The sequence below is a fragment of the Callorhinus ursinus genome, unplaced genomic scaffold (genome assembly GCF_003265705.2).
Source record: "Callorhinus ursinus isolate GAN/ISIS: 27379988/994484 unplaced genomic scaffold, GSC_fseal_2.0 scaffold2, whole genome shotgun sequence".
Lineage (NCBI taxonomy): Eukaryota > Metazoa > Chordata > Mammalia > Carnivora > Otariidae > Callorhinus > Callorhinus ursinus.
Window position 1 is genome coordinate 48,430,215 of NW_027397064.1, and position 27,869 is coordinate 48,458,083.

Below are 27,869 nucleotides of genomic sequence, written 5' to 3' on the forward strand. Positions count from 1 at the left end.
CCCTTCCTATTATCTTCTTCTTTTTTTTTTTTTAACATATAATGTACTATTTGTTTCAGGGGTACAGGTCTGTGATTCATCAGTCTTACACAATTCACAGCACTCACCATAGCACATACCCTCCCCAATGTCCATCCCCCAACCACCCCATCCCTCCCACCCCCACCACTCTAGCAACCCTCAGTTTGTTTCCTGAGATTAAGATTTCCTCATATCAGTGAGATCATTTGATACATGTCTTTCTCTGATTGACTTATTTCCCCTAGCATGTCACAATGTTTTTAAAAAGTGATTTTATGTCTTTATACAATATAACATTTTGAAATGTCTAGAGTTTGCAGGTCCTTTCACCATGAAGAGATCAGCACTGCATGGAGTTTTATTATTATTTAACAAAAAGAGAGGAACAATATAACTTCATTGTGCATGTGTGCATGGGCTGGTGTGCATGTATGTGTATGTATGGCTATTTATGTCTCTGTAGCATAGATGACTTGTAACTCACAAGCTGTAGAGTCACACAATGTGTGCTCATCTCCATGGTAACCATTTCTAAGATAAATGCACTTCTGAACAATGATCCTAAAATAGTCTATTACCCATTTTTGTAGATTTCCATTTTAGAAGCAAAGAATAATTTTGAAAAATTTTGATCCATTCCTTAACCAATAAAAATAGGGACAACAAACATATATCCAAATCTGTGGAGAAACTATGGTTAAGTGAGATAACAATCTCTATAATAAACTCAAGATTTTGTTTGGTCTCATTTTCGTTTTACGGAATATCTATACTTATTGCTTCTCCTGCAACTTTTTGGCTTCCTGCATTTTAGCCATTTCCCCTTTTTGAGAGTTCTTGGCTATAAAATGAAGAGGAAGAAATGATCAATCTTGCAGGTCTCTCTTGGTTCTAAGAGTTTATGATTTTACGATTTCTCCACTCGACTTGAAACATTATGAGAACATCAGCTTGGAAAATAAAAACAAAAAAATTGAAACCTAAGTCAGGCAATTTTTTCTCCTTACTAGTTAGATAAAGGAGAGGTTGTTTTTTTTTTCTTTTAAGAGTCTTCTTTATCAGCAATGCATCTTTTTATACTTTTTTTTTTTTAAGTAGGTTCCATGCCCTACGTGGGGCTTGAATTCATGACCCTGAGATCAAGAGCTGTATGCTCTACTGACTGAGCCAGCCAGGCACCCCTAGAAAGGAGCGTTTTAAAACTATTTACCATAATAAATTAATAAATTCCAAATTTTTAGTCTTTTTTTCCTGAATAAGTTGTCTACAGTTTCTTAACTTTTACTAGAATATCTTAATTTTCTAAAATGAGGACAAGTTGAATGGAGTTCTTACATTGGGGAAAATCCTTTCTATAGTTTTAAAGATGCTCATTTCACACATACTCCTTCCCATTTTCTCTATTTCAGTATCTGACTCCTTGAAGGGATTGGGAAAGTCTCTGTGACCCTCAGATGGGCTGAGTCAGAATATACGTCAATGGAGAGAATGGTAAAAAGCAGAGCTGATTCTACCCAACCCATTTTCAGTTCTTGGGAAATCGAAGGGTGATTCCTCAGGGTTTTAGTTTCTCTATCACTCCTCCTCCCCCACCCCAACAACCTCAGGGCCCGTACATTCTCTGTCCTCCAAGATTTGTACGGATAGGGAAGAGGCAGTTTTCCCGTGGCAGAACAGTAGCACCATACTTGTCCTTTGAGAGTAGTCCTTACAATGGGCCCAACTCCTTTAGAATTCCTCTTAAATAGTTTCCTTCCTTTGGAGTATCACGTCTTCTCTAAGAGCTCATTTGAAAGCTGGTATGTCCTGCTCCTCCGCTTTCTTCAGTGAGAGGAAACTTCCTCTTTCTCTTATCAGGGAATAGGTGCTTCTAACAGCAGACCTTGGCCAGACCACCAAGACTATCACTGTTATTCTTGCCAAACCCAGACTCCCTCCCAAACAGACTAACTCTGTTCAGGTCTACCCCCTCAGTCCAAAGCTGCCTAGTGACCTAATCTAGGATAACAAAAAAAAAGAGGGACTGGAGAATTTGTGTCTACCTTTCGGATACATGTATATTTTATTTTATTTTAAGATTTTATTTATTTATTTGACAGAGAGAGAGACAGTGAGAGAGGGAACACAAGCAGGGGGAGTGGGAGAGGGAGAAGCAGGCTCTCTGCGGAGCAGGGAGCCCGATGTGGGGCTCAATCCAGGACCCTGGGATCATGACCTGAGCCAAAGGCAGATGCTTAACGACTGAGCCACGCAGGTGCCTCTGGATACAAATATATTTTAAAAGCAGCCTTTCAGTCAGTGCCATTACATTTTTTGGCTCACCTCAAGAATGGTGGGGACTTTAAAAGGGTAGGGCAGCACCACAGAATGCTACAAAAGGCATAGTTTGTGCAAAGGCCTCTTCAATCGATGAAAGGGTTGATTTTGGTATTGGACTTTGTGAGTGCCACAGAGAATATAAAGAACCCCAAGTGGAAACTTCATTTTAGTTCCCACAGGTTAATGGATCTTGTATCCCAGAAGTCCAACTCTGTCACTCATTGTCCAGAGGCGAAGTAGGACTTGAAATGGTGCTTGTCTTGTCTTGACCCTTTTTGTAGACCACCAAGCTTCCAGGTACCCCTCCTTCTCTGAAGGCCCATTCATCTGAATTACTAAATCTTGGGTTATGACCCAAGTACTCTTAAAGGGGCATAAGAGATAGTTTAGTATTTCACCCACTTTCTCCTTTCTGCTAAGAATCTGAACTGAAGGTAAATAATACTATAATACTTAAGTATCAAAAGCTTACAGTGTTCCTCATATCACATCAAGTTGGTGATCTACATGCTTTTATTATAGGGCCTACTTTACCAGTAAATACACACCTTTTAGTTCTCAAAAACTAATAGAGGACCAAGAACTTCTAGCAAAAGCCTCAGCTAGCAGCAGATATATGAAAGGTTTTAGGAAGACCTGGATATCCTTGTTTTCTTTCACTGACATAGAATTGCTTAGAAATTTCTTGGTATGGGGACACCTGGGTGACTCAGTCGGTTAAGAGTCTGCCTTCAGCACAGGTCATGATCCCAGGTCCTGGGATTGAGTCCCGCATCAGGCTTTTTGCTCAGTGGGGAGCCTGCATCTCCCTCTGCCTCCCACTCTCCCTGCTTGTGTTCCCTCTCTCGCTGTCTCTCTGTCAAATAAATAAACGAAATCTTAAAAAAAAAAAAATTTCTTGATATGGATATGCTATAACTCCTGTAACTGTAAGAATTTAGGTTGTATCTTATCTATGTAGTTATAAGTAGTATCCATACACGCAAAATTTTTTTATTTTGGATTTTTTTCTTAGGGAATATTTCTAGGAGTCAAACATTCAATTTATGAGTGTGTGTGTGTATATATATATATATATATATACATATCGGATATTTTAAATGATTTTCATACATATGTCCAAACTGATCAAAAAAGTGGTCTTTTTACTGCAAAACCAGCTTATTTTTAAACTTCATTTTTATTGTTTTCCAAAGTATGAAGTCTTGCTGCTCTAAATTTTGGAGATCTCCTTTTTTCCCCATATTGTAAATTCATGAAGAAAATGCAGTTTAGATTTTTTGTGTTATAGAGAGGAAAAGGCATTTGACATGGAAAACACAAAATTATAAAGATTAATATTTGTCCATTTTATTACAGCTCTTTTTCTTACAATGAATCTTAGGCTTAACTTAAAATTTGCTAAACAAAAAATAAATGAGGAGTATATTTATCAAGCTTGTCAATATAATAGTTAAATTTCCCAAAGCTACAGCCAGTATTTCCAGCAAAAATGGTATTCCATGATTCTTTTGGAGATGAAAAAAGGAGAAACTATTCTTAGACTGAGTTGGTCAAAATGATTTTGTAATTTTCTTGTCAATTAGTGTAAATATCTAGCAAATGTTTAATACTAACCTAAAAATGTTTCAATTAATAAATACTTCGCTATGATTTTGAATGCTATCTGATTTTAAAAATGTTTTTTTTTTTTTACTTACACCTACGTGCCAGCCAGAGAGCTTTTTACATAAGCAAATTCTGATAATCAAAGTTGCCTAAGATCAAAATTTACAGAACAAGCACTGGATGAGTATTATCGTAGACAGGACAGGTAACACAAGCCCTGGTGGCTTTATGCCTGCCAGTCCTCAAAGACTTGGGAATCACTTAGAAGAAAAATATGTCATTGTTCAGTAGGTGGTTTATCTTTCTTCCAACACAGTGACTCAGCACAATGAATGTACTTGGTGCATTCTTTATTTGCTTCTTTGATCAAACCAAGATTTAGGGAGCACTACTCAGATAGCTGTGATATCACATGCTGTTAGCTTAGCTTCAGTTTGATAAAGAGATATATATTTAACTGATCTTAGTAAGTTGTACCACTCGGTTTGGCCATTGTTAGGCATGCCACTTTGATATTTATGCTCACAGTCTCCTCTTTTAAAATCTGTCTAAACATTACCACTAAAAAACGTGAAAATAAAATTAGCCCCATTTTAAGAATACTGTTTATTTTCAGGTCCTTCCTGAGGGAATAATAATTAGTTGTCTTTTTTTTTCTTTTTTTTTCTTAAAGATTTTATTTATTTATTTGAGAGAGAGAGAGAGAAACAGCATGAGAGGGGAGAAGGTCAGAGGGAGGAAGCAGGCTCCCCACTGAGCCGGGAGCCTGATGTGGGACTCAATCCCAGGACTCGGGGATCATGACCTGAGCTGAAGGCAGTCGCTTAACCAACTGAGCCACCCAGGCGCCCTCTTTTTTTTTTTTCTAAGATTATTTTTAAGTAATGTCTATACCCAACATGGGGCTTGAACTCACAACCTCAAAATCAGTGTCATAAGCTCCACCAACTGAGCCAGCCAGGTGCCCCTAAATAGTTATCTTTTAAAAAAAATAATTCAAAGTGGGGAGATGGGGTAACTGGGTGATGGGCATTAAGGAGGGCACTTGATGGAATGAGCACTGGGTGTTGTATGCAACTGATGAATCACTAAATTCTACCTCTGAAACCAATAGTATACTATATGTTAATTAAATTAATTTAAATTTAAAAAAAGAAAAGAAATAATTCGAAGAGATCTCTTCAAGAGTTCTTATTTATTATTTATATTATAATAATTTATTATTTATCATAAATTTAAAAATTCTGGTTTAGATTATAAACAAATTAAAACCCTTTACATTTAAATTTTGGAAAATGTTAAGTGTCAAACCTGGTAATGGGTACATGGGAAATTAGTATACTCTTCTCTACTCTTTTTATGTTTGAAACCGTTTGTAATAAAAAGTTAAAATTTAGAAAAAACCTTCCCTTTGAATAAATACCTCTTGAAATACCTCTTCAAATAAAAGAGACATAAAAGAAAAATAAATCCTTCACATGAATTAAGCTAATCTGTTTCCCATGGAGGAAAGGGGAAAAAATCCCTTAATCCTAGTATTTGGTTATATTTTTACATGACGTCAAAGAATTTGAGGCACCTTACCTAACTCTGATAATTGTAGTCAAGTCCATTGCTTTGTGTCAAACTGTTATTTAATGTTAAATGATGCTGGTAGTGGTGGCGGCTGCATTTACTTTATATTTACGTTTTGCTTACCTGGAAAAGCATTAGCAGTGTGAAACATAGGGCCAGTTATATGCTGGTAGAGTGGGAACTTGCCACCTGGCATATAATTCAAGAATTTCAAAGTCATGTTAATGTCCAGGTGTTTGAAAACCAAACAATACTGGATTTTCTTAGAATTCATTGCTTCTTCCATTTTTGTGAGCCTTTCATGTATCCTATGTCCCTTTCGTTCTCAAGTTAAGTTTGTGAAGTCTTACTTCTTATGAATAGAGTATGAATAGGGTGTATCAGCCACAGATTTCCAAATGTGCTGCTTTATACAGAGCATTTTTGAAAACTGAAAAGCTGGCTGAGTCTGCTTTAAGCAGCAGGTTTCTGAGACTAAATTTACAATTTTTCTGCAATCATTCTGAGGCCGACTAACTATGGTTTATGTAATGCGCAGAAGCCACGGGATCTCTTTAAAGCACTGCACATTTCATTAAGGAGGCAGCCAACCCTGTATTACATATAACAATAGGAGAAAGGGATATGTAGGCAAATGATAACTTGCATACAATTCAAAGATTTAGTGCTAAACAGCAGTTTCCATCTTTTCCTTGCACTAAACTGTTTAGTCAAGGTACTCAACTAAAAGAAAAACAAAACAACTTGAGTTTCCTGCTTTCAGTTCTCCTTGCCACCTTCTGTTGGAAGTGCCAAAGTTCTGGCAACCAGAGGAGGCAGATAAAGAGAGAACTTGAGTCATCCACCTGCAGTGGGATATTCAGTCCTGATATTAGCCTGATAAGATTACAAAGGCTACCCTATGACATCCGTGGAAAGATTACCATGGAGTTGGTCGTAATGCATTGAACTATCGGGAAAAATAATTTTTAGGGGTGCCTGGGTGGCTCAGTAAGTTGGGTGTCCGACTCTTGGTCTCTGCTCAGGTCTCGATCTCTGGGTGGTGAGTTCAAGTGCTGCGTTGGGCTCCATGTTGGGCTCTGCACTGTGCATGGAGCCTACTCAAAAAAAAAAAAGGAAAAATATTTTTACATCTCTGGACAATGGTTTTAAAAGTTTGTCTTTTAACACTTATGTCAGGTTAAACCTGGACACTTAGCTACATGATTACTTGGGTATGCAATTGCTCCTGTTATACCTTTTCAGGTGGACTCATAATCCAGAATGGTTCTGAATCTTGGGACTATAAGGCTGTATAGAGGCTTTAATGAGACCATGAACTCTTGCAAATTGCACTAAAAATGTGTATATTTTTATAGATAGGATGCATACTTCATTAGATTTACAAAGGGGTCCAGGATCCAAAGTTAATTAGGAACCTAAGTTAGAAACAAGAATTAATTTGGTCTGTAAACACCAACACATAAAGAAAAACTGATTACAGTTTTGTTTTGTTTCTGATTCAACTCCTTGGAGGACATGAGTAAAAATGAGTTGCTCACTTCATTCCTTTCTTCTGATTCAATTCATGGGCTTTAAGTCTATCTCATCCTCTCCTAAAACAAGAGTGACCTAGACTAATTCCATTATTTCCAGAATTGATTACACAGCCGAAGCTCTCTTCTGACGTTTAGAAGTTCTATAGTTTATAATTGAGTGGTTGCATTTTTAGCTAATATATGAGATAACAGAGCTACCATAACTATTTTCTATTTAAATCAATTTACAAATGTTTACTGTTCATGTCAAACTATTCTATAATTAAAATCTGACACAAGAAAGTATTTATACATATACAAGTATACACAAAAGTTTGTTTTAAAATGCTCCTAATATTCTAAATGCAGAATCTACTATATAAAATAAGTGATAATGTGAAACTAGTTAGGAGAAGTGGTTTTCATTTCTTTATAAACTAAAAGTTAATTGCTTATCCTATCATTTCAAATATGGCACAAATAAAGACGATTAGGAATGGGAGAAATACAAAAAGTATGGAAAATTTGAATAATTTCTGATTCTAAAGTTTTGTTGTGAAAATAGTAGTCAGTTGAAGTAATTAAAAATAATAGAAGAAATGGTAAAACTTTAACATGCAAACAATCCAGGTGGGGCAGTTGTATATTCATAGTTTTAAAGCAGAAAAAAAAAGGAGTTGACAGTAGCCGCTCAGTTTTTATGATAGTGGTTAAGTAATGTTGGATTTGAATTTAAGTGGGAATACAAACTTGAATTTAAGCATCAGCGAACACTTGACTTATTTTAAACATTTAGACTTCAGTGATGTTTTAATGGAGGAAAAAATCATCTTATAATGAGTTTATAATATTTTAGCATAATGTATATTTTATAATAAGAACAAATTTAATATCCTTAACATTTGCACATAATCAACACGTAGAAGCTCGATGATTTTGGTGTGTGTTTAACATGAAATAGTGAAAATATTGTTTTCAGAAATTATTACTTTGAAATAGGAATTTGTCAAGAAAAGCAATGTTAATACAATTAGGTAGGCTTTTAATTTTTTTGTCGAATGCTAAAACACAATGAGTTAGCTATATTATTCCCTAACCACTTCTCTCAACTCCTTTGCTTTCTCTCTCCTTTGCACTCACCTAAAAAAAGAAAAATCCATAACCTTCCATCTTTTTTGTGCCATTACCCATATAGAAAATTACACAACTGGGCAGACTGGGGCAATAAGAATGATAGCCATAATAGTAGTAATGACCAGTATTCTCACTGAATTGTATAAAATACAGAGCTAAAAATTATTTCATGCATTCCTCACAACAATCTAGTGAGGTAGGTAAGTTATACCAATTTAAGGTGAAAAATTGAGATTTAGAGAGCTTTAGTCACATGGTCAACGTCACATTGCTGTATGTGGCAAAGGCAGGATCCAACTCTATCAGTCTGACCTCAGAGCTTAGGTTTTGTTCTGCTAATCATTTAAATACATAACCCCAAACTCAAATGAACATTTAACATCTTCTGGCACAGGGCCTTCCATTTAGGCTAATGAACTATTTGTTATGAATATGAATCACATCAATGCCTGAAAAGCACTTGGAATAGAACATGACACATTGCAAGTACCCAGTAAATGTTAGCTAATATCATTATCTTGTCTCTCCCTACAACCCCCATCAAATATCAGTCTGGCTCTATATTATCTACTTCCCCATCATCTCTTTCCTCCCTGTTTTATCAAAGCTTCTGTTCTTTTTTTTTTTAAGATTTTATTTATTTATTTATTTGAGAGAATGGGAGAGAGAGAGAGAGAGAGCACAGGCAAGTGCTAGACCAGGGCGGGGTGCGGGGTAGAGGGAGAGAGAATCTCAAGCAGACTCCATGCTGAGTGGGAGGTGGGGGGTGGGGGCAGGAGGCAAAGCAGGGCCTGATCCCTTGACCCTGAGATCAAGACCTGAGGTGAAACCAAGAGTTGGATGCTTAACCAACTGAGCCGCCCAGGTGCCCCAAAGCTTCTGCTTTTTTGATCATCCTCTCTGCACTGAGTTATAAATCTCTCCTTCTACAGGATAATTTGGCAACTACCACTGAAAATAAACAAAAACCCCTCCCTTAACCCCTCCAGGTACTGCCCCAGTCTCTGTTCCCTTTCGCAATTCTATTCAGTTTCAGTTTCCTGGCTCTCCATTCTTAAAAGTTGGAGTTCCTAAGGGCTTTAGACTAGGCTTTATTTACCTTTTTTAAACACTTGTTCCAAAAGTGATCTCATCTATTCCCGTGGCTTCAAATAACATCTGTATTCTGATGATCCCAAATTTGTATCTACAGTAGAGGCCATTCCTTGGATGTCCAGTTCAGTTTATTCAATATCCTTCCAAATTTTTGAAAAACTGTTTACTTTTGGGGTCGACTAAATGTAAATATTTTGGGTCTTGTATGTTCACCTGGAACTTGAGTATCATAATAGGTTTATCCTATATTCTGATTCAAGTTTTGTTCTACCATTGACTTTGCCAATTTTCTATGCATTCTCATATTTAAAGAAAACTTAAGATTAAAAAGATTCACCGATATTACACTGATTTGTATTTTGTCATCCACTATTTAAGTGTAAGTCTAAGCATAACACATACCTAAAACAAAACCAAAAAATTCACAAATCCTTTGTACTATGAAAATAATCAAGATGAATTAAAACCGATCATAATATAAAATTTTTCATTACACTGGAATTTTTCTGCAGGGAAAACTGAAGTTCCTTGGAAAGATAAATCTATCATTAGTTTTGCAGAACAGAAGCAAATAAACACGTGTGAAGTGCATTATCAAAGATCTGGCAAGCCAAAAGATGAAACTAATTGGATGTGAATGGTCAAGGTCAAGACTGTAACTAATTTTTCATTGTTTTCTTTTTGAACTTTTTGGATCAGTTCTATTTCTGGCATCTCTTCTGCTGACTACTGGAGACGTCTCATGTTTCATTTAGGCCTGTCTTCATTACTCCTTTGCAATACCAAGTTGCAATCTCTGGCTAAGTCTCAACTCCTATTTCATTTACTACAGATACTGGGATACCGTTGCTCCATCTTTTCCCTATTGTCCTTCCTAATTATTTTCTAGTGGAGTAAATTTTCCTACCTGATTGCCTTTGGATGTAGGGGAACAGAACTTGAAGTATTGATTTAATATGTATGTTATTGTTTATTCTTTCTATGACCATTGTTAAACAACAGTGAAATCTTCGATTGTCCTTCTCCACACTTCTTCACTCAGTGTTCGTTCCTCTGTTTGCATTATCGTCCACCTACGTGTAGTCTTTGAGACAATTTTTAAAAATGATAATTCTTTGCAAAATTCCATTAATTTCTTTTTTTTTTTTAAAACATTTTATTTATTTGTCAGAGAGAGAGCACAAGCAGGGAGAGCAGCAGGCAGAGGGAGAGGCGGGCTCCCCACTGAACAAGGAGTCTGATGCAGGACTTGATCCCAGGACCCTGGAATCATGACCCAAGCTGAAGGCAGATGCTTAACCGACCAAGCCACCCTTGTGTCCCCATTATTTTCTGTTGTATATGTGCCTGACCCTTCCTATCGCCTGATTCACTTTTCTCTTTCTGCACTCAATTCTGTCAGAACTTAGTGATTTCCCAAAGGAAGGGATGGAGGATGGACAAAACCATTCTATATCTGTTGCACCATTCTCAGGCTGTGAGAAATCTATTTCTGAAGTCTGATGGGGAAGAAAAATGTTGCATCTGTCTTTAAAAAATAAGTGGAACGTTACCTTTGACAAGAAACATCCTAATCAAAAGGCTTTAATCCAAGCACTCAAAAAGATGCCTTTGTCAATTTTTCTTTCTTCTCGCTTTAAGTAGGGAGGCTGGGTCACGTAAGTGATTTTAAAAAGTAAACCGAAATATTCCTCATGATTAGCAAAAAGCAATACGGAAATAATTTTCTGGAGAAAACAAAGCTAAAGAAAGCTATCTAAAAAGAGCTGGTATATTAGGGGAAAATATGACAGAGTCTGTTATTTGAAGAAAAAGGTTTGAGCACAGTTAAGGGACTTTAGAAGAAACTGTAGAATCATGTTCCCTGGGATACCTGACAAATTTATGCCATCCAACTGATCTTCAGTGACATCACAGTAAGTAAGAGTATGCATGAATTTTGGTCAGACTGATAAGGGATCCAATACCAGCTTTAACACTTTCTACGGCAATTTGAAAAACCTATCTGCATTCCAGTTTCCTCACTTGTAAAATGAAGATGATAATATCTCAAAGGATTGTTGAGACAGATAGATGAGAAAATGTAACACAAATAATAGCACCTAACAACACATAGTGCAAAAACACTTGAATGTTAAATTTTATTATTCCTGATTTGATTCCTAGTAGAGATATAACACTGGCCACAAAAACTATTAATATTTAGGATCAGGTGTGACTGTAATAAAAAAAAAAACAAATAAAAGGAGCTTAAATACAATTTTCTCGGGGCGCCTGGGTGACTCAGTCGTTAAGCGTCTCTCCCTCTCCCACTCCCCCTGCTTGTGTTCCCTCTCTTGCTGTGTCTCTCTCTGTCAAATAAATAAACAAATAAATAATCTTTTAAAAAAATAAATAAAAGTTTCTCTTTCACAAAAATCCAGGTCAGGAGAGGCAGGCTTTGGTATGGCAATTCTGCTCTAAAAAGCCCACATAAACCTTCCATGTCTATCTTTGCCCTCAGTATGTGGCCATTGTCTTCATGGTCCAAGATAGTGGCCTTTGCATCCTTGTTTCATGTGGTCGGTCGAACGAAGTAAGTGTAGAACTGGCAAAAGGAAAGCTGCAGCAGTCTCTTAAGGTTCTTGAAAGCTTATATCCTATTGGCCAGAACATCAGTCATATGGCCACCGTGGGCTGCAAGAGAGGCTGGGAAATGTAGTCTTTATTTTATTTCTAAGTGAGAAAGAAACCATAGATACTGAAGGATAATCTGTAATCCTTGTCACAGTCAGCAACTGTTTCAAACTATCTTTATTATCCTCAAGTTTCCCAAAGTCACCTTTTGTTCTCCCGTCTTTTTTTCTATCTTTCTTCTTCTCCATTGAATTTTTTTCCTGCCTTAGTATTTGTAAGCCTATATGTCTTCTGTTCCACTTTTCTTTCCACCTTTATTTCTCATTGTGTCTGTTGTGTATGTGATGAGCATTCCTATTATTTTTCTGCTACTTTGCACTTACTAAGGTTGAACTTTGTGCATAGAATGTCATTTTCTACAGGTTTATAAGTCCAAGACTTCACTCTCATTCAAAGTTCAAATGTAAATTATTCAGAAAAGGGCTCTTAGAAGCTTCAGTCTGAAACTGTTCTCTCTAGGTCTTCTGTACCCTTGTAACTCAGGCTGCCTCATATTAGATCTCCTTATGCATATTTCTATTCTCCTCAGGATGTGAGTTCAAGGAGATCAAAATCTGTGTCTTACACAGCCTCATATCTCCTTCTAGAATAGTACTCTGCACATGTTTTTTTTTTAAAGATTTTATTTATTTACTTGACAGAGAGAAACACAGTGAGAGAGGGAACACAAGCAGGGGGAGTGGGAGAGGGAGAAGCAGGCTTCCCGCCCAGCAAGGAGCCCGATGCGGGGCTCGATCCCAGGACTCTGGAATCATGACCTGAGCCGAAGGCAGATGCTTAACGACTGAGCCACCCAGGTGCCCCAGTACTCTGCACATTTTAAGTATTTGATTAGTTATGTATTATATGGAACTGGATAATGTTCTTTAAATCCATCCACAATTGTTACTGTAAATGAGCAAATGTTTTATAATACCTATATAAAGAGCTGTGTGCTATAAATTAGTTTCTGAAATTTTATGAGAATTTTATAATCGAATCATTGTAAAATGTATTTGGGGACCACAAATTATAACTCTAACATAAATTCTTCTATAAAGCCAACTCTTCACTCTTCCTCCAACTTAAATATTTTCCAGTTTGGATTTCCAAATGCCTACTTTCCTTAGAGTGAGTACCATTAGACTTGCCTCAAAAAAACATTTTTTCAAATGTAGATATATAACTTTTTTTTTAAAGATTTTATTTATTTAATTGACAGAGAGAGAGAGAGACAGCGAGAGAGGGAACACAAGCAGGGGGAGCGAGAGAGGGAGAAGCAGGCCTCCTGCGGAGCAGGGAGCCCGATGCGGGGCCCGATCCCAGGACCCTGGGACCATGACCTGAGCCAAAGGCAGACGCCCAACAGACTGAGCCACTCAGGTGCCCCAAATGTAGATATATAACTTTTTAAGAATCAGATTTATTGAGATAATTTATATACAATAAAATTCACACTTTCTCAAGCATACAGGTCTATACTCGTTAATTTTACTAGTTAATTTTCTAAGATTATTACAAATTTGAAGCTATTATCTACTTTCTACATCTCTGGCTTATAATTTTAGTGATCTCCGAATATGTTCTAGGGACAGAACAGTAGAAATCTCTTAACTGAAAGGAAAGTACTTGGAAACCTTTAATACCAAATGAACTGTTAAAACTATGCTTTATATGATGAGGGAAATAAAATCTCCAATAATGCTTTTAAAACTTAGTTTCCTAATCATTTTTAAAATTTTATGCTTTTCCAGAAAGCTATGGTAGGAAAAAACCACAACAGGTACATTTTTTTGGTAATAGCTTTATAGGTTGATTAACACAGTATAACATATTTTTAGACTGAAGAACTGAAAGAAAATATAAAGTGATACATACTAATTACAGTTGCCATAAAATCATATATGTACATGGCAAAATATATAATTACCTTAGCTCTGATAGTATACTTTTTATACATAGAGGCAAATACTGAAAGGGTTGACAAGATGCTTTTTGATGCAAAATGTAGAAAAATTATGCATGAATATAAATGCAAGAATTATAAATACTTCAGCTAGATCTAATCTCTTTTACTCAAATAGGCATATTCCATTTAGTCTAGGGTCAATATGTCTAGAAATTATAATAAAAGCTGAATACTGGACTAGTATCTAAAAAGTTCTCCCTCTATTGGGTATTCTGAATTATAAGCAGGTATAAGTGTTCAAGTTCATATGGAAACATGATAGTGGCTTTTCCTGAGGACTAATAGTTGTGTTCAAATGATAACATGGTGCCATTTTCTTGTTCTCTTTATACAGCACTTTTCAAAAACTAGAAAATGTTGTAAACTTTCATTGGTGGAACTCTGTAGTTCCGCCTCTAGCTAAATTTCTTTGTGGTCCCCCGAAGGAGCATATCTTTCCCTCAACGTTCACCATCTTTCCGTTTTCTTAACTGGCTGTCCCAAGCCCCTCATGCAGCTTTGCTTTTCCCAAGTCTGCTCTCACTGTGGCAGGCTCCAGATGCTTGCCTCCTCTAAATTAAAATTTTAACTATCAGCTTGGAAAGTAACCAGATAAATTAAATCCCCCAACCTTTTACTGAGTAAGAAAAGCTCAAAAGGTCATCTCCCTGAGGTGTTTGAATTAAAAAAAAAAAAAAAAGAACTCTTTAGGTACAAAGTCTTCATTCAAGGTAATGAAGTTCTATTTGTAGAATTTAAAGCGCAGTGTCAGGTATGATTGACTTTGTGGGGGGTCTATTGGACTTCTTCAATGTCCTTTAAGTCAAATGCATTCAGTCCATTCCCTTTCTCTTGTCAGGATATTAAAATAAAGATTTCTGTAGGAATAATACATATCCTAGCTTTAAAAAATATTTTTAAAGATTTTATTTATTTATTTGAGAGAGAGAGAGAGAGAGAGCATGAGCAGTGGGGAGGAGCAGAGGGAGAGGGAGAAGCAGGTTCCCCACTGAGCAGGGAGCCCAAAGTGGAGGGCTCCATCCCAGGACCCCGAGATCATGACCTTAACTGAAGGCCGAGCCACCCAGGCACCCCTTAAATTTTTTAAAAAAGCTTTCATCACAATTTCCTTTTCATAAAGCGTTTTGATCAATCCAATGATAGCTTATTTACTCTTAGAATTTTTTTTGACGGTGGCAGAACATTTTGTCATTCACTTAAAATTAATGAATATAATAGAAAGATTAACACATGGAAAGAAATTAAGGGCAGAAATGATCAAAGCAGTGTGAATCCTCTTGGCTAGAACTCCTCAAGCCAATTACCTAAGTCCTTGATTCCGTCACTTTTGGAACCAAGTTTAATACATTTGTCTTGAGGGAGTAGTCTTGGAGTGTGGCCGGGAAGAAACCGATCAGGAAAAAAAAACCCAAAAAGCAATGAGATGAAAAAGTAGAATGTTTCCAAGAAGGGGTGGGATTTAGGGTGGAGGCCAGAAAAAAATGCGATCGTTCCTTCATTCACTGAACATTTATTTTTTGCCTCCCTCATGCCATGGCCTATTTAGAGTCTTCTCCGGATGGGTGCCACTAGTCGACAAATTCCGGATTCCGATTATCTCAGGAACCTGAGTTGCCCTCACTTCCGACCTCCTCTCTCACAAACTGCCTTGAGGCAGGGGAGTACGGATGGGATGGGGAGGATGCGAGAGGCGATGCCCGCCTCGCGGAGCACAACATCTGCTGTGTTCAGCCGGGAGCGTCTGTCAAGCAGTGGGAGGAAAAAGCTTGGAGCCACCAGCCCACTCTTAGGCGAAAGTCGCCTGAATCGCTCCCCTCCCGCCCTCCGGGCTTCTGCTGGTTTCTTTAGGGAGGTGGTGCGGAAAGGCAACTTTTGGGAACTTGTAGGAGAGGGGTGGGGGGCGAAGAGGAGCGAGCATGGAAATGCCACCCCACTCGGTCCCGGCGGAGGACTCCCATGCCGGGATCAGACACAGTGGGCGCAGGGCAGGATCTGGGGCGGGAGTCCGGTCCCAAGCGCGCGGCGGCCGCGGCCAAGCCGAGTGGGGCGGGCGAGGGCCCCCCCAGGCGCAGTTCCCCATCCGGCCTCGCGGGGGCGCCGGCGCGGCCGATCAGGTGACCGAGCGCTCGTCCTGGGCTGCGGGAAGCTGCCTCGTTCTCAGCCGCCGGAGACGCCGCCGCCGCCGCCGCCGCCGCCACACCTAGTGGAGGAGCCGGGGAAGGCGGCTCGGTGGGGGCTGGGGCGGAGAGCGCCGGGGGTGGGGACGGAAGGGCGGCGGGCGGAAGGCAGGAGGCTGCCGGGGCGCGGGCTGCTGCGGGGGAAGGGACCGTGAGGCGTCTGCCGCGGCTCGCTCTGTCAGCCGCGCGGGATTGGGGCGCGAGGGTCATGGACGTTTTCCCCTGAGACGGAGGTCGCGGGCTGGGGGCGGGGGGAGGAGGCCCGAGAGAGGTTGACGCGGAGGCCGCGGGCCGGTGACTGGGCGCGAGGCGGCCGGCGGCGGCGGCACCACCACCACCACCACCACCGCCACCACCACCACCGCCACAGCCACCACCATGTCGCGCTCCGTGCTGCAGCCCAGTCAGCAGAAGCTGGCGGAGAAGCTCACCATCCTCAACGACCGGGGCGTCGGCATGCTGACTCGCCTCTACAACATCAAAAAGGTGCGCACGGGCCGGCGAGGCCGCGGCGGGGGCGGCGGGCGGGCGTAGGACGGGCGGGCGGCGGGGGAGAACCGGCGGTGGGGGCAGCGGGCGGCGCCCACGGCAGAAATCACGGCACCGCCGCGTCAGGCCCGGCCCGGGGTCGCTGAGATGCGCCGCGGCCTAATGCGGAGTCCCGGCGCCTCCCCCGGTGGCTGGCGGGCCGGCCGGAGGCAGAGAGAAGCCATTTCCCCGCTCCCAGCGGTGGGATCCGGCCCGGGCCGCGCCGGGTGAGGGGCGCCCCTGCCGCCCCCTCCTTGGCGCCCCCCGCCCCCGGAACGGGGTCAGCTGGAAAGGGAGGGTAGAGGGTGGGCAAGATGGGGGCGGGGAGAGCGTAGGAAAACTTGGGTGTTCATAACTGAGGCTGAATGGCAGGAATCTGGCGGAGATGGTAGCAATTTTTTCTCAATTTTTTGATGTGTGAATGTGGGAAGGGAATTGCTTATCAGGATGAACCCCGCATCTCCTCCACTTGCCACTTGATTTTAGATTGCTAAATAAAAGTCGTTTGAGAGCATGCTGACAATTTGGAATTATTTCATTTTGAGGGTGGAGAGGAGGGGGAAGTGAGGGTGGAACTAATTTTCTTCTGAAATACTTCTGGGCTGTGAGTCACTAGAACAGGAATAACAACCTTCTCTCCCATCCCTCTTTACTCCTCCTCATCTTCGTTTTTCCAGCCTTGTCTAATAGTACCGAAACACCGTTTCTTGAAGTTCGGTGTCGGTACAAAATTAAAACTGTAAATATGTGGCTATTATTGCTGGTTTATAACATATAAGGAAAATTTGTGTAGTTGTAGCTAATAGGCCCATTGAAAGTCTTTAAACGGCTTCAGCCGATTAAGAAATGGAAGGCTGACTTGGAGTTAAGAAAAATAGATGTAGAGATAGAATAAATAATTTATCTTAAGAGAAAACAAACCAATTTTTTTTTTCCTTTTAAGGCAAGGTTAGTAAGTTTCAAAGAACTTGGTAAAGAGAAAATTAAAGAGATTTTTGGGTACATCCTTTGAGTTTCCGATGTGTATTTGATGTTATGTCTTCATAATTATTTTGTTGGCTTTTTAATATATCATGAATATTTCCCTTAGCATGACCATAGAATTATAACGTGTGTAAATTAGGGCTGCTGACGAAGTAATATTTTTTTTTAAGTCCATATAATGAGGTTTAAGTATCAAACTGATTTATTCCAACAATTTGATGTAGATACTGTAATCTTAAAGGAGAAGACTGTCCTGGCTTAATAGTGATAAATTTTGTGTAAGGATGGTTTATGTTCCTGTTGCTTACCTGGATGCAAGATTAGTTTGCCTCTAAACACAGTAAAATGTGGAGAGTAACTGCAACATGTCTATTCAGTTTGTTACATCTTATGTGGCAGGAGCTCAGTATCATTACAAAGAAGCCCTCTGCATTTACCAAAGAGCCTTGGTTATAAATTTATGTAGTTGCAAAGAACTTAATTTTGATAGTATTACTTACAGGTTGTATTGACCTGAACTTTTTTGTGAGATTATGCTTCTTAACAAACTTTGAAATTGGTTCCTATGTGAACTTTGTCCAAAAAAACGAGCAAGGCAAGCAGTACTAAAAATTACTAGACCTGTGGTATTGTGGTTAAAGGAAATGGTTATGATGGTTTTCAGAAGAGGAAGTGAGAGTAACATCAAAAGTGATTTTGGGTATTTGAGCACAGTGCTTTTTTAAGCATGCATTTAAACATTTTTATGGTATAAATACAACCAAACTTTACCTATTCCACCTTCATAAAGTACATAAGATTAAACCAGATTTTAGACATTTCACCTCATTATTTCAGTTCACTGCCTTAAAAGCAGATTTTTTTCACTTCCTGTTTTGAGAAACTTCAGGTTCTTGTATTACCGAGCTAGTGAAATTTAAAATGAGTTTAATGTGATTATTATATCTAAGTGTCAAATATTTTGAGTTATTGAAATGTTATATTTCAGCACTTAACACATATTTAGAGTTTGTTGAGAACTATTTTGTCTACCTTGCCTGATTGTGAGTTCCCTCTGGGCAGGGAGAGTGTTACTCATTTTTGAATTACTAGTACTCAGGGCCTTACCTGGTTCACGAAGTCTTCCGTTAAGTCTTATTGAATGGATGAATACACAATTTATGTTATATGTATGTATTTAACATATGAGTGTGTGTATAATCTTGCTCTAGTTTTAATAATAGCTTTTGGTTTGCTCTCCTTGTGTAATTTTGCATACAAATGCATCAGATAGATTTTGAATCTTTTAGCCTATAGAGTTGTCTATAAGACTGACATATTTTCCTGGCTGGGTAGGGACTGAAACATTTGTTCAAAAATCTTGCCAAAAAAAGTAAGATTCGTTCACCATGTGTTTATAAGGTTCACGCATTCTGCATTTTTATGACAGTATGAGCTACCTAATCTTTTCAATCCTAATCTCTTAACAGTCCTCAAAAAAAAAAATTTCCACTACATAATACATGTCTTCCAATCAATTATCACCTTTTTATTAATGCATGTGTGCATCAGATTGTCAGATTCGATTGCTCTGTTTCAATTGGAAGTCTGCATGGAAATATTTTAGTGAGCATACACAATGAAAATACTTAAGTGACTTGAGTAAAATAACTTAGTAAGTTACTGTAATCAAAGATAATATGCTTTAATGCTTATTATAGGAATGTAACATGATTATTGAAAATGTTTTGCTTTTTTAAAAAAAATTTCATCAGTCGAAAATTTTTGACATCTTAATATGTACAGATTATGGAAATTTTAAGGAATTTGTAGACTAATCAGGGCTGTGAGAACACATGAAGAAGGAGGGTTTTAGGGAAAAGACATGAAGGTGGTAGGTAGTTTTACATTTAAATTTATTTGTTTCTTGAATCCTTAAAAATTCTGTTTTTTATTGAAAATATGTCTTTTTCCAGACCTGATAATACTACTCACTTATATGTTGATTTTTAACATTTTCCAAGCTCCTTTTATATCTGTTACTGTGGCATGGCAGGCAGTGTCATTGTGGAAGTGGATTATGGGACCAGAATTTAGGAGAACTGCATTACAGTCTTCAGTCTGTCACTAAGAGTTTTGTAACATTGGGAGGTGTCTTGACTTCCATGAACTTCATTTTTTCCTCATCTGTAAAACAGGGGAAAATTAACTGTAAAACAAATGCTAAAGTCCATTCTAGCTCTGATTATCTTATCTTTACAAGTGGAAGTCATAGCCCATTTTATTTTTTTTAATTTTATTTTTTTTTAAGATTTTATTTATTTATTTGAGAGAGAGAGAATGAGAGATAGCACGAGAGGGAAGAGGGTCAGAGGGTCAGAGGGAGAAGCAGACTCCCCGCTGAGCAGGGAGCCCGATGTGGGACTCAATCCCGGGACTCCAGGATCATGACCTGAGCCGAAGGCAGTCGCTTAACCAACTGAGCCACCCAGGCGCCCCAGTCATAGCCCATTTTAAACAGTAACAACTCAGTTTAGTTTTCTATAATACAGAGATGGTAATCCCTTCTCTGCCTACATCACGGCATTGTTTATGAAGATAAAAGATAATGATAATGTGAAAATAGTTTAAAACCTCTGTGAATATTTAGGAGTCTCAGCAACTTTTTTGGGGCAACATTTGTTTTTTCGAAATTTTACTGCTATTAGCAAACACATTCGCAAATACCAAAACATTTTTGCTGAGTTCAGAAAATATATCTATTTTGTTTTTTGTTTCCTTTCTTTTCTTACCTGTCACCCACATGAATATGATAATTCTGTAACAAAAAGGTCTCATTTAATACTGGAATAATTTTTCTTGTTACATTATTGCCTTAATTCTAAAAGAAAGGAAGAAAAGACCCACCCAGCCATTGTAAACTCTTTTTGAATGGCATCTGTTTGCAGATTTCAATGCTCTTTTGTTTTAAAAAATTTTTTTCTTATTAGAGGCTATTTTTCTTTTTTTTTCATAGTCTTTTCCCCATGATTTTGGATATATTTATTTTATGATGAAAAAATGGGTAGAATAGCAGTGTAAAAAATTGAAAGTTCTTAGCTGGTATCTGCTTATTTAATGGAGGGAAAAAAAGGGTGCATGGGAAGTGTGTAAGTGCAAGGTGAAGGGAGGGGACCAGCTTTAGTTTTCTCTTTCAGTGTTATGTTTCTCTTCATTTAGGGCATTATTTTCTCTGTTCCTCAATCAGGAGAAGAAACATGCTCCAAAGATTGGTTTGTAGCAAATTGTAGACTAATAAGTATTATTAGTATGAGATTTTTCCCCTCAGTGGGGTTTCATTATTAAAAGCCTTAAACATGGTAAGAAGTCAACATCTCTCCATAAATCTGAATTAAATAATATATATTATTTATTTAAACAGATCCTATCATGTCCATTTGTAACTTTATTTTTCAGGAAAGCTGCTTGTAAAAATGAGGATTTGATAATTTTTTTTCTTATGTTGGATGGTTGGCTGAGGAGATAAAGATCACTGAAAAATACTTAGGAAAAAATTACTTTTATTTTTTCAAGTGGCAATGATAGATCATCCTTTGTGGATTAGTTAAATAACATAAATATTAAGCATTTTTAATGATTACAAAAGAAATACATGTTTACTATCAGAAACTCAAACATAAGAGAATTGTGTCACTTCAGAAATTCTTTGTGTGCCCTTCTCCACTTTTAAAAATAAGCCTCATGTACTTATACCCTTTTCTGTACAAATGCTAACGTGTGCACGCGTATTTTATTATATTTTGATTAAATTGGACTCTTCACAAAAATAAAATTGAAGCAACATGGTGCAGTTTACATATAAATGAAATTAGGGTCCTTAATCTATTGCTTATATACTTACATTGTAAGAAAATTTTAAAGGAATGAACATACTTAGCTAGCTATATCCAATATGTAAAAAATGAGGAAGCCCAGATAAAAAAGTATGTCAGGGTCAAAAGTTCTTGCCTTACTGGTTGGGATGATTGAAAATCTAATCCATATTCTTGTTTGGTAATTTCCTAGGAATTGTTTGCATTAAGTTAGATTCAAGCAGTAATTTTGGGTCCGGTCCAGTAGTTGTACACTTTATATGTTAGTAGAACTAAAAAGTTTCATCTCTTTATTGTCCAGTAAAAATAATGTGTAATGAAATTAATGCTAGCTGCCATTTTATTGAGACTTTATGCTGTTTGAATTTTTTTCTTTAATTTGTCCTTAGGTCTATGATTTACTTAAATATTTATAGATAAAGCAGTTGAATTTGGAGAGGTTAAGTAATTTACCCAATTCCCCCCCCCTTTTTTTTAAGTTTATTTATTTATGTCTTAGTAATCTCTACAACCAATGTGGGACTCTTAACTCATGATCTTCAGATCAAGAGTTGCATGCTCCTGCGACTGAGCCAGTCGGGTGCCCCTGCCCAATTCTTTTTTTTTTTAAAGATTTTATTTATTTATTTGACAGAGAGAGACATAGTGAGAGAGGGGACACAAGCAGGGGGAGTGGGAGAGGGAGAAGCAGGCTTCCTGCAGAGCAGGGAGCCTGATGCGGGGCTCGATCCCAGGACCCTGGGACCATGACCTGAGCCGAAGGCAGAAGCTTAACGACTGAGCCACCCAGGCACTCCAGCCCCTGTCCAATTCTTATTCTAGAAAATAATAAGAATTTAGATTGGCAGTTTTTTTTTATTGACCACTAAGTATGGTTTCTAATTTATTTTTGCCATTAGATTTATAGTCATTATTGACATTTTTGTGGTAGATATAATTGGATTTTAACACAGAGTAACCTTAAAGAAATATGCAGTTATATTACAGAAATAATTTCTTTTTACTGTAGATTACTTTTGTATGAACTTTCTATGGATTTGCATGGAAAGATCATTGAGATCATACTATCAGTGTACCAGAATGATTAATTTTTTAAAAAAAGATGTATTTATTTATTTGAGAAAGAGTGCACGGGGCAGAGGGAGAGGGGGAGAGAGTTTTAAGCAGACTCTTTGCTCAGCATGGAGCCCCATGTGGGGCTTGATCTCATGACCGAGCTGAAACCAAGAGTCACTTAACTGACTGCACCACCAAGTGATTATTAATGGAGACCTCTGTTTAGCTTTGTAATGTATTAAAATGAAAAATAGTTTAGAATTAGGAATTTAAAATTCAAATTTTTTTGGAGAAATATATTTTGTATTTGCTTTTCATGTCTGTGCATTTTTTCTTTGTGATTATTTCTAAAATTTAGTCCCTGCCATTAAAATGTAAAAATTGAAAGGACTAACCATATATATTTTTTTAAAGATTTTATTTATTTATTTGAGAGAGAGAGAGAATGAGAGATAGAAATTACAAGAGGGAAGAGGGTCAGACGGAGAAGCAGACTCCCTGCTGAGCAGGGAGCCCGATGTGGCACTCGATCCTGGGACTCCAGGATCATGACCTGAACCGAAGGCAGTCGCCCAACCAACTGAGCCACCCAGGCACCCAAAAGGACTAACCATATAAACAATACTAAAGAAATAGGAAATTTTGTTTAAATTGGGGGAGGAGTATTTATAAAGCAGAAAGGAAAAGTGTAAACTAAAAGAAACAATGAAGTAGCATTTGTCTTCCCTAATTTTAAGAACACATGCAATCATTTCCCCACTTGAAGGTATATTTTGTTCCAAATTAAATTTGGATTTTTAAATTTTTTTTATTTTTAGAGTGAGTGTGCAGGATTCGGGAGGGGGGGACAGAGGGAGAGAGAATTTTAAACAGGCCCCCCACCCAGTGTGGAGCTCACACAGATTTATTTATTTATTTGAGAGAAGGGGAGGGGCAAAGGGAGAGAGAGAATCTTAAACAGACTCCCTGCTGAGTGAGGAGCCCAATCTAGGGCTCTATCCCAGGACCCTGAGATCATGACCCGAGCTGAAATCAAGAGTGGGATGCTTAACTGTCTGAGCCACCCAGGCGCTCCTAAAGGAATTTCTAATGTACTTTTTCATTTTAAATTTTACATAAAGTTAAATAGTAACATTTTCACATTGAAAATTTTGCAACATGAAATATAAGAAATGCAATTAAGAAACTCCACCAGTAAGTTTGTTTCTTTCTGTCTTGGGGAGAAATTAGTAAGTAAATTAGTAGTACTCTTTTCTATTCTCAAAATGTGTTTTTTTTTTTTTTTGTTGACTGTTTTTCCTGTTGCCTTTTTCAGTTAATGTAGTAAAATCTTCTTTGATCCTTTTAGGAATTTTTAGTACTATAATTAGACTTTGATAGATTTTTTTAATCTGACAGTGATGAGACAATCTCCTGGTTAATCATTTCTTTGAGTAATATTATGCTGCAGTGTTTTACTTAAATAAGTTAACAAACTTCATAAGCTCTTGAATTGCTTATTTGTAAATAGGGTTGTATGTGTGCCAATTTCAAAGGAATCTCTTGTTTTAAGTAAAAGCCTGTTTTGGAAAATACTTCCTTATTGCATAGTTGATTATTTTAGATACTTGACAGTAATAAAACTGCATTTTAAAAAATATTTTATAAATCATATGAACTATTAGTTAGTCCCAAACTTTGAGGGTTTCTTTTTCATTAATTCATTTACTCTTCATTTTTTGAATGTCATCACAGACCCTGGGGAGACAGATAAATTAAGATGCAGTCTCCAATGCCAAGAAATTCACATTTTAGTAGATTGAGAGATTTACAGTTATTTACCTACAATGTATTGCATAAGTGTACTTATGGGAGTCTTGAGAAGGGCATTGACGATTCCATTCTGGGGAAGAAGAGATAGTGACTTTTGTGCTTGCTTTTGAAGTATGAATAGAAGCTTCTGATAGGCAGGTGACAAGGTGTACTCAGTCCTTGTTTAAGATTCCAGAATTTTGTTCAGCAGAATGTATAAAGATATAAAATATATAAGGTTATAAAAATCCTAGTAATGTCTAATGCTCTCATTGCTGGCATACAGCCTCTAAACTTCTCTGTTGTTTTCCATAGTTGTAATATATTCTATATCTTGAGAGAGCTAGATTCTAGATAAAGCTCTGATACTATCTTTTAAACTTTGGACAAGTTATTTAAATGTTCTGGGTTATAGTTTATTTATAAATTGAGGATACCAGTGGTTCTTAGCCAGGGATATACAATATCATTTTAAAAGATTTTTAAAAATACATCTGTATCTCGACTCAAATCTACTAAGAAAAAGCCCTGAAGTGATTCTGAGGTTAATAACCACTGAAATAAGTAAAATATAAGTTTTTAATACCTCTGATTTCTTTCTCAGGCAGTTATTCACAGTTGTGATGTAATTTTGTTTTCTGGGGTAAAACTAAATTTCTGGAATGCTGGGCTGCACATAGACTTTCTACTAGCAAAACCATCTACAGAGTACTTACTTGTTCTTAGCTTCTGTTATGCTCTAAGCTGTATATTTTGTTTTCTAAGCCATGTTAATCATTTTGATTCTAATTCCTGAAATCTTAAATAGATGTTCCAGTTCTCCCATGTCTGTAGAATACTCTTTAATTAACCTTAGAAGGTTGAGTGAGTTAATTCATCTAAAGTGCTAGTGCAGTGCCTGGCACAGGAGTAAGAAATGAATAAGTTTAGGCTATTATTAAATCTGTTTCTGGGGCTTGAAATAAACTGGACATTTAATAAGTTCATTTTTTCTCCCCTGTTAAATCCAGCTCTGGACCACCTTTGGGAAACAATTCCTAACTTTTCCTTTTTTACTCTCTGACATTATGGTTTGATATCTATTTACTGCTAGTACAAAATAAGTATTTGTATTTCAGGAGTGTATTCTTCATTGGCCTTTAAAGAGCAGCTTCTTTATTTTATTTTTATTTATTGATTTTTCAATTTTTTAAATAAAGTGGAGCCCTGTATGGGGCTCGAACTCAAGACCAATACCTGAGATCAATACCTGAGCTTAGGTCAAGAGTCAGATGCTTAACTGAGCCACCCAGGCACCCCAAGAGCAGCTTCTCTAAAACAGTAAAAATGTGGCTACATATAATACTTGAAAAAAACCTATAGAACACCTTTGTTTTATAAATTGAGAAGTTTCTCTGTATTGCAAGCTGAAAAATGTTTAAGAGCAATAGTGATATACACCTCTTCTTGTGAATTGAATAGTAATTAGTAACTCATTTGAATCACTAAAATTTTTAAAAATGAATTTTGAAATATATAATGCATTGAAATATTTTTGAAGTTTATAATTTTCCCAGAATTTGTGCTTAGAAAGCTGTAACCATTAATATATATATATTTTAAGTTGGCTATTACTGGCTCTAAGTGACAGGTAGTTAAATGTGCATTAATTTTAAAACATTTCCAATAATTCCAGTATACTTTCCTATGAAGCCTCTTAATCTAAATTTTAGCAGTGAATTGCTTTTTTTTTTTTTCACCTACCCAGGCTCAAAGGGAAGTTCAAATCAGATTGGTTGGCCAAAATATAGGTGATACACATGAAAAAACAAAATAATTGGAAACAAAACCACTAATATGAGAATTTAAGTCTTGTTTTGCTCTTGATAGATTTTCCAATATTTATTGAAAATTTTCTTTGTATTACTTTCATTTTTAAGATTAGAAAATAAAAGAATGACAAGTAAATTGTTTTCTCTAGTCCATGATTTTAGTTGATGTCTGTCCTTACTCTAGGCATTAATGTCAGTTAATTTCCTTGAAGACTCAAGGAAGAATCTTGGTCCTGGTATGCTTTTAATTTTGCGAAACCTGCTTTAAAAACTATGGTTTTTCTTGTTTACTGAGTAAAAATTAAATTCCTGTTTCTAGCATAAATTGGTCACATTGTGTGGTTTTTTCTTCTTCCCTGACATATTCAGATAGGGCTAGTTTCTTTCTTGTACTCTCACAAATAGCATTCTCACTGAACTCTGGAATTTTGTTCATGTTTTTTCAATTACATTATTGTATTTAAAAAATTGGTTTGTTCTATAATATTTTGGCAAAGGAATGTGATTTATTGCTGAGTTAGACTAGGCCTTAAAAAATAAAACTGATGAAACTAAGCAGATTTTTCCTTTGATAGTAATTACTCCAATGAAAGTTTTGAGCAGTTGAGGTATTGAAAGAATGGAGCATGTTTTTTTACTGTTTTTCTGAGCATATATATTTAGATAAGCATTTTTAGTGCTTTGGAATCTTTAGGTACTCACAGCTGAACCTTGAGCAAGTCACTTAATTTTTCTGACGCTCCTTTCCACTTTGTTGAGAGATGTTTAGGCAGTTTCAAAAGCATAGATGTTTTACACACAACAGGTGCCCAGTAAATGTTCTTTTTACTCCCCACTCTTGGGTCTTTGTTTTCTTTTTTCTTGATTATTGCTTAATCTCTTATGAATAGATTGAGGACTATTTCTGTTATTTGATTTTTTTAAAATTTTTTTTAAAAAGTTTTTTTTTAATCTTTTTTAAAGATTTTATTTATTTTTATTTGAGAGAGAGAGAATGAGAGATAGCACGAGAGGGAAGAGGGTCAGAGGGAGAAGCAGACTCCCTGATGAGCAGGGAGCCCGATGTGGGACTCGATCCCAGGACTCCAGGATCATGACCTGAGCCGAAGGCAGTCGCTTAACCAACTGAGCCACCCAGGCACCCTGTTATTTGATTTTTGTAACATCATGATAAGTTTTTGAAAAAATACATAGCATTAACCATATAAAGTTAATCTGTAGTATGTAATCTTAGGTTGTGACAGCCTGAGGAAAGGACTTGAGAAGGGGTTTTGGTGGTAGATTGGCAGAAAAATTTGTTTTAGAGTTATACTTTGAAATCACATAAAGTCTGGTCTTGAAGTTTCTAGTCAAAGATGTTTATTCTGTGGCCTGGATAAAATATTATGTGGTTTTCTAAAACATCTCTGTTCTTTATTTTTGGTAATAATATTATACTTATGTTTTGTGAAAAAAATGAACTTGGAGATGTTGATTGATGATTAATACTGAGCTAGAATTGGTTAAATGGAAAATTTTACTTTTTTTTTCGGGAACTCACTATAGATATCCATGTGTTTTGAGAAATTTATTTTAAAAAACAAGATTATTATTTAGAACTTATTTATTAAATATTTACATTGGAATAAGCACTTTATGTGCATTTTGTCTTTTAAAAATCTGAATAATCTACCCTGCAAATAGGTAGTATTAGTACCCTTAATTTTATAAATTAGAGAACTGAGGTTCAGAGATTAAACAATTTGGCAGGAAATCAAATGGGCGCTGTGCTCCTTGAC

At 37.2% G+C, this 27,869-nt stretch overlaps 1 protein-coding gene across 5 annotated transcripts in view; it reads left to right on the forward strand.

Moving 5' to 3' along the window:
- The first annotated feature begins 16,425 nt into the window (after positions 1-16,425).
- The window catches only part of NCKAP1 (NCK associated protein 1), a 102,806-nt gene continuing 91,362 nt past the window's right edge, over positions 16,426-27,869 (forward strand). For 2 of the 5 annotated variants that reach the window (XM_025849027.2, XM_073881621.1), the window contains exon 1: positions 16,426-16,556. In XM_025849027.2, the coding sequence (XP_025704812.1) occupies positions 16,449-16,556 (108 nt within the window). In that variant the 5' untranslated portion in view covers positions 16,426-16,448. The remainder of the gene's footprint in view (positions 16,557-27,869) is intronic. The other 3 variants (XM_073881624.1, XM_073881612.1, XM_073881609.1) reach the window with 2 other exon arrangements.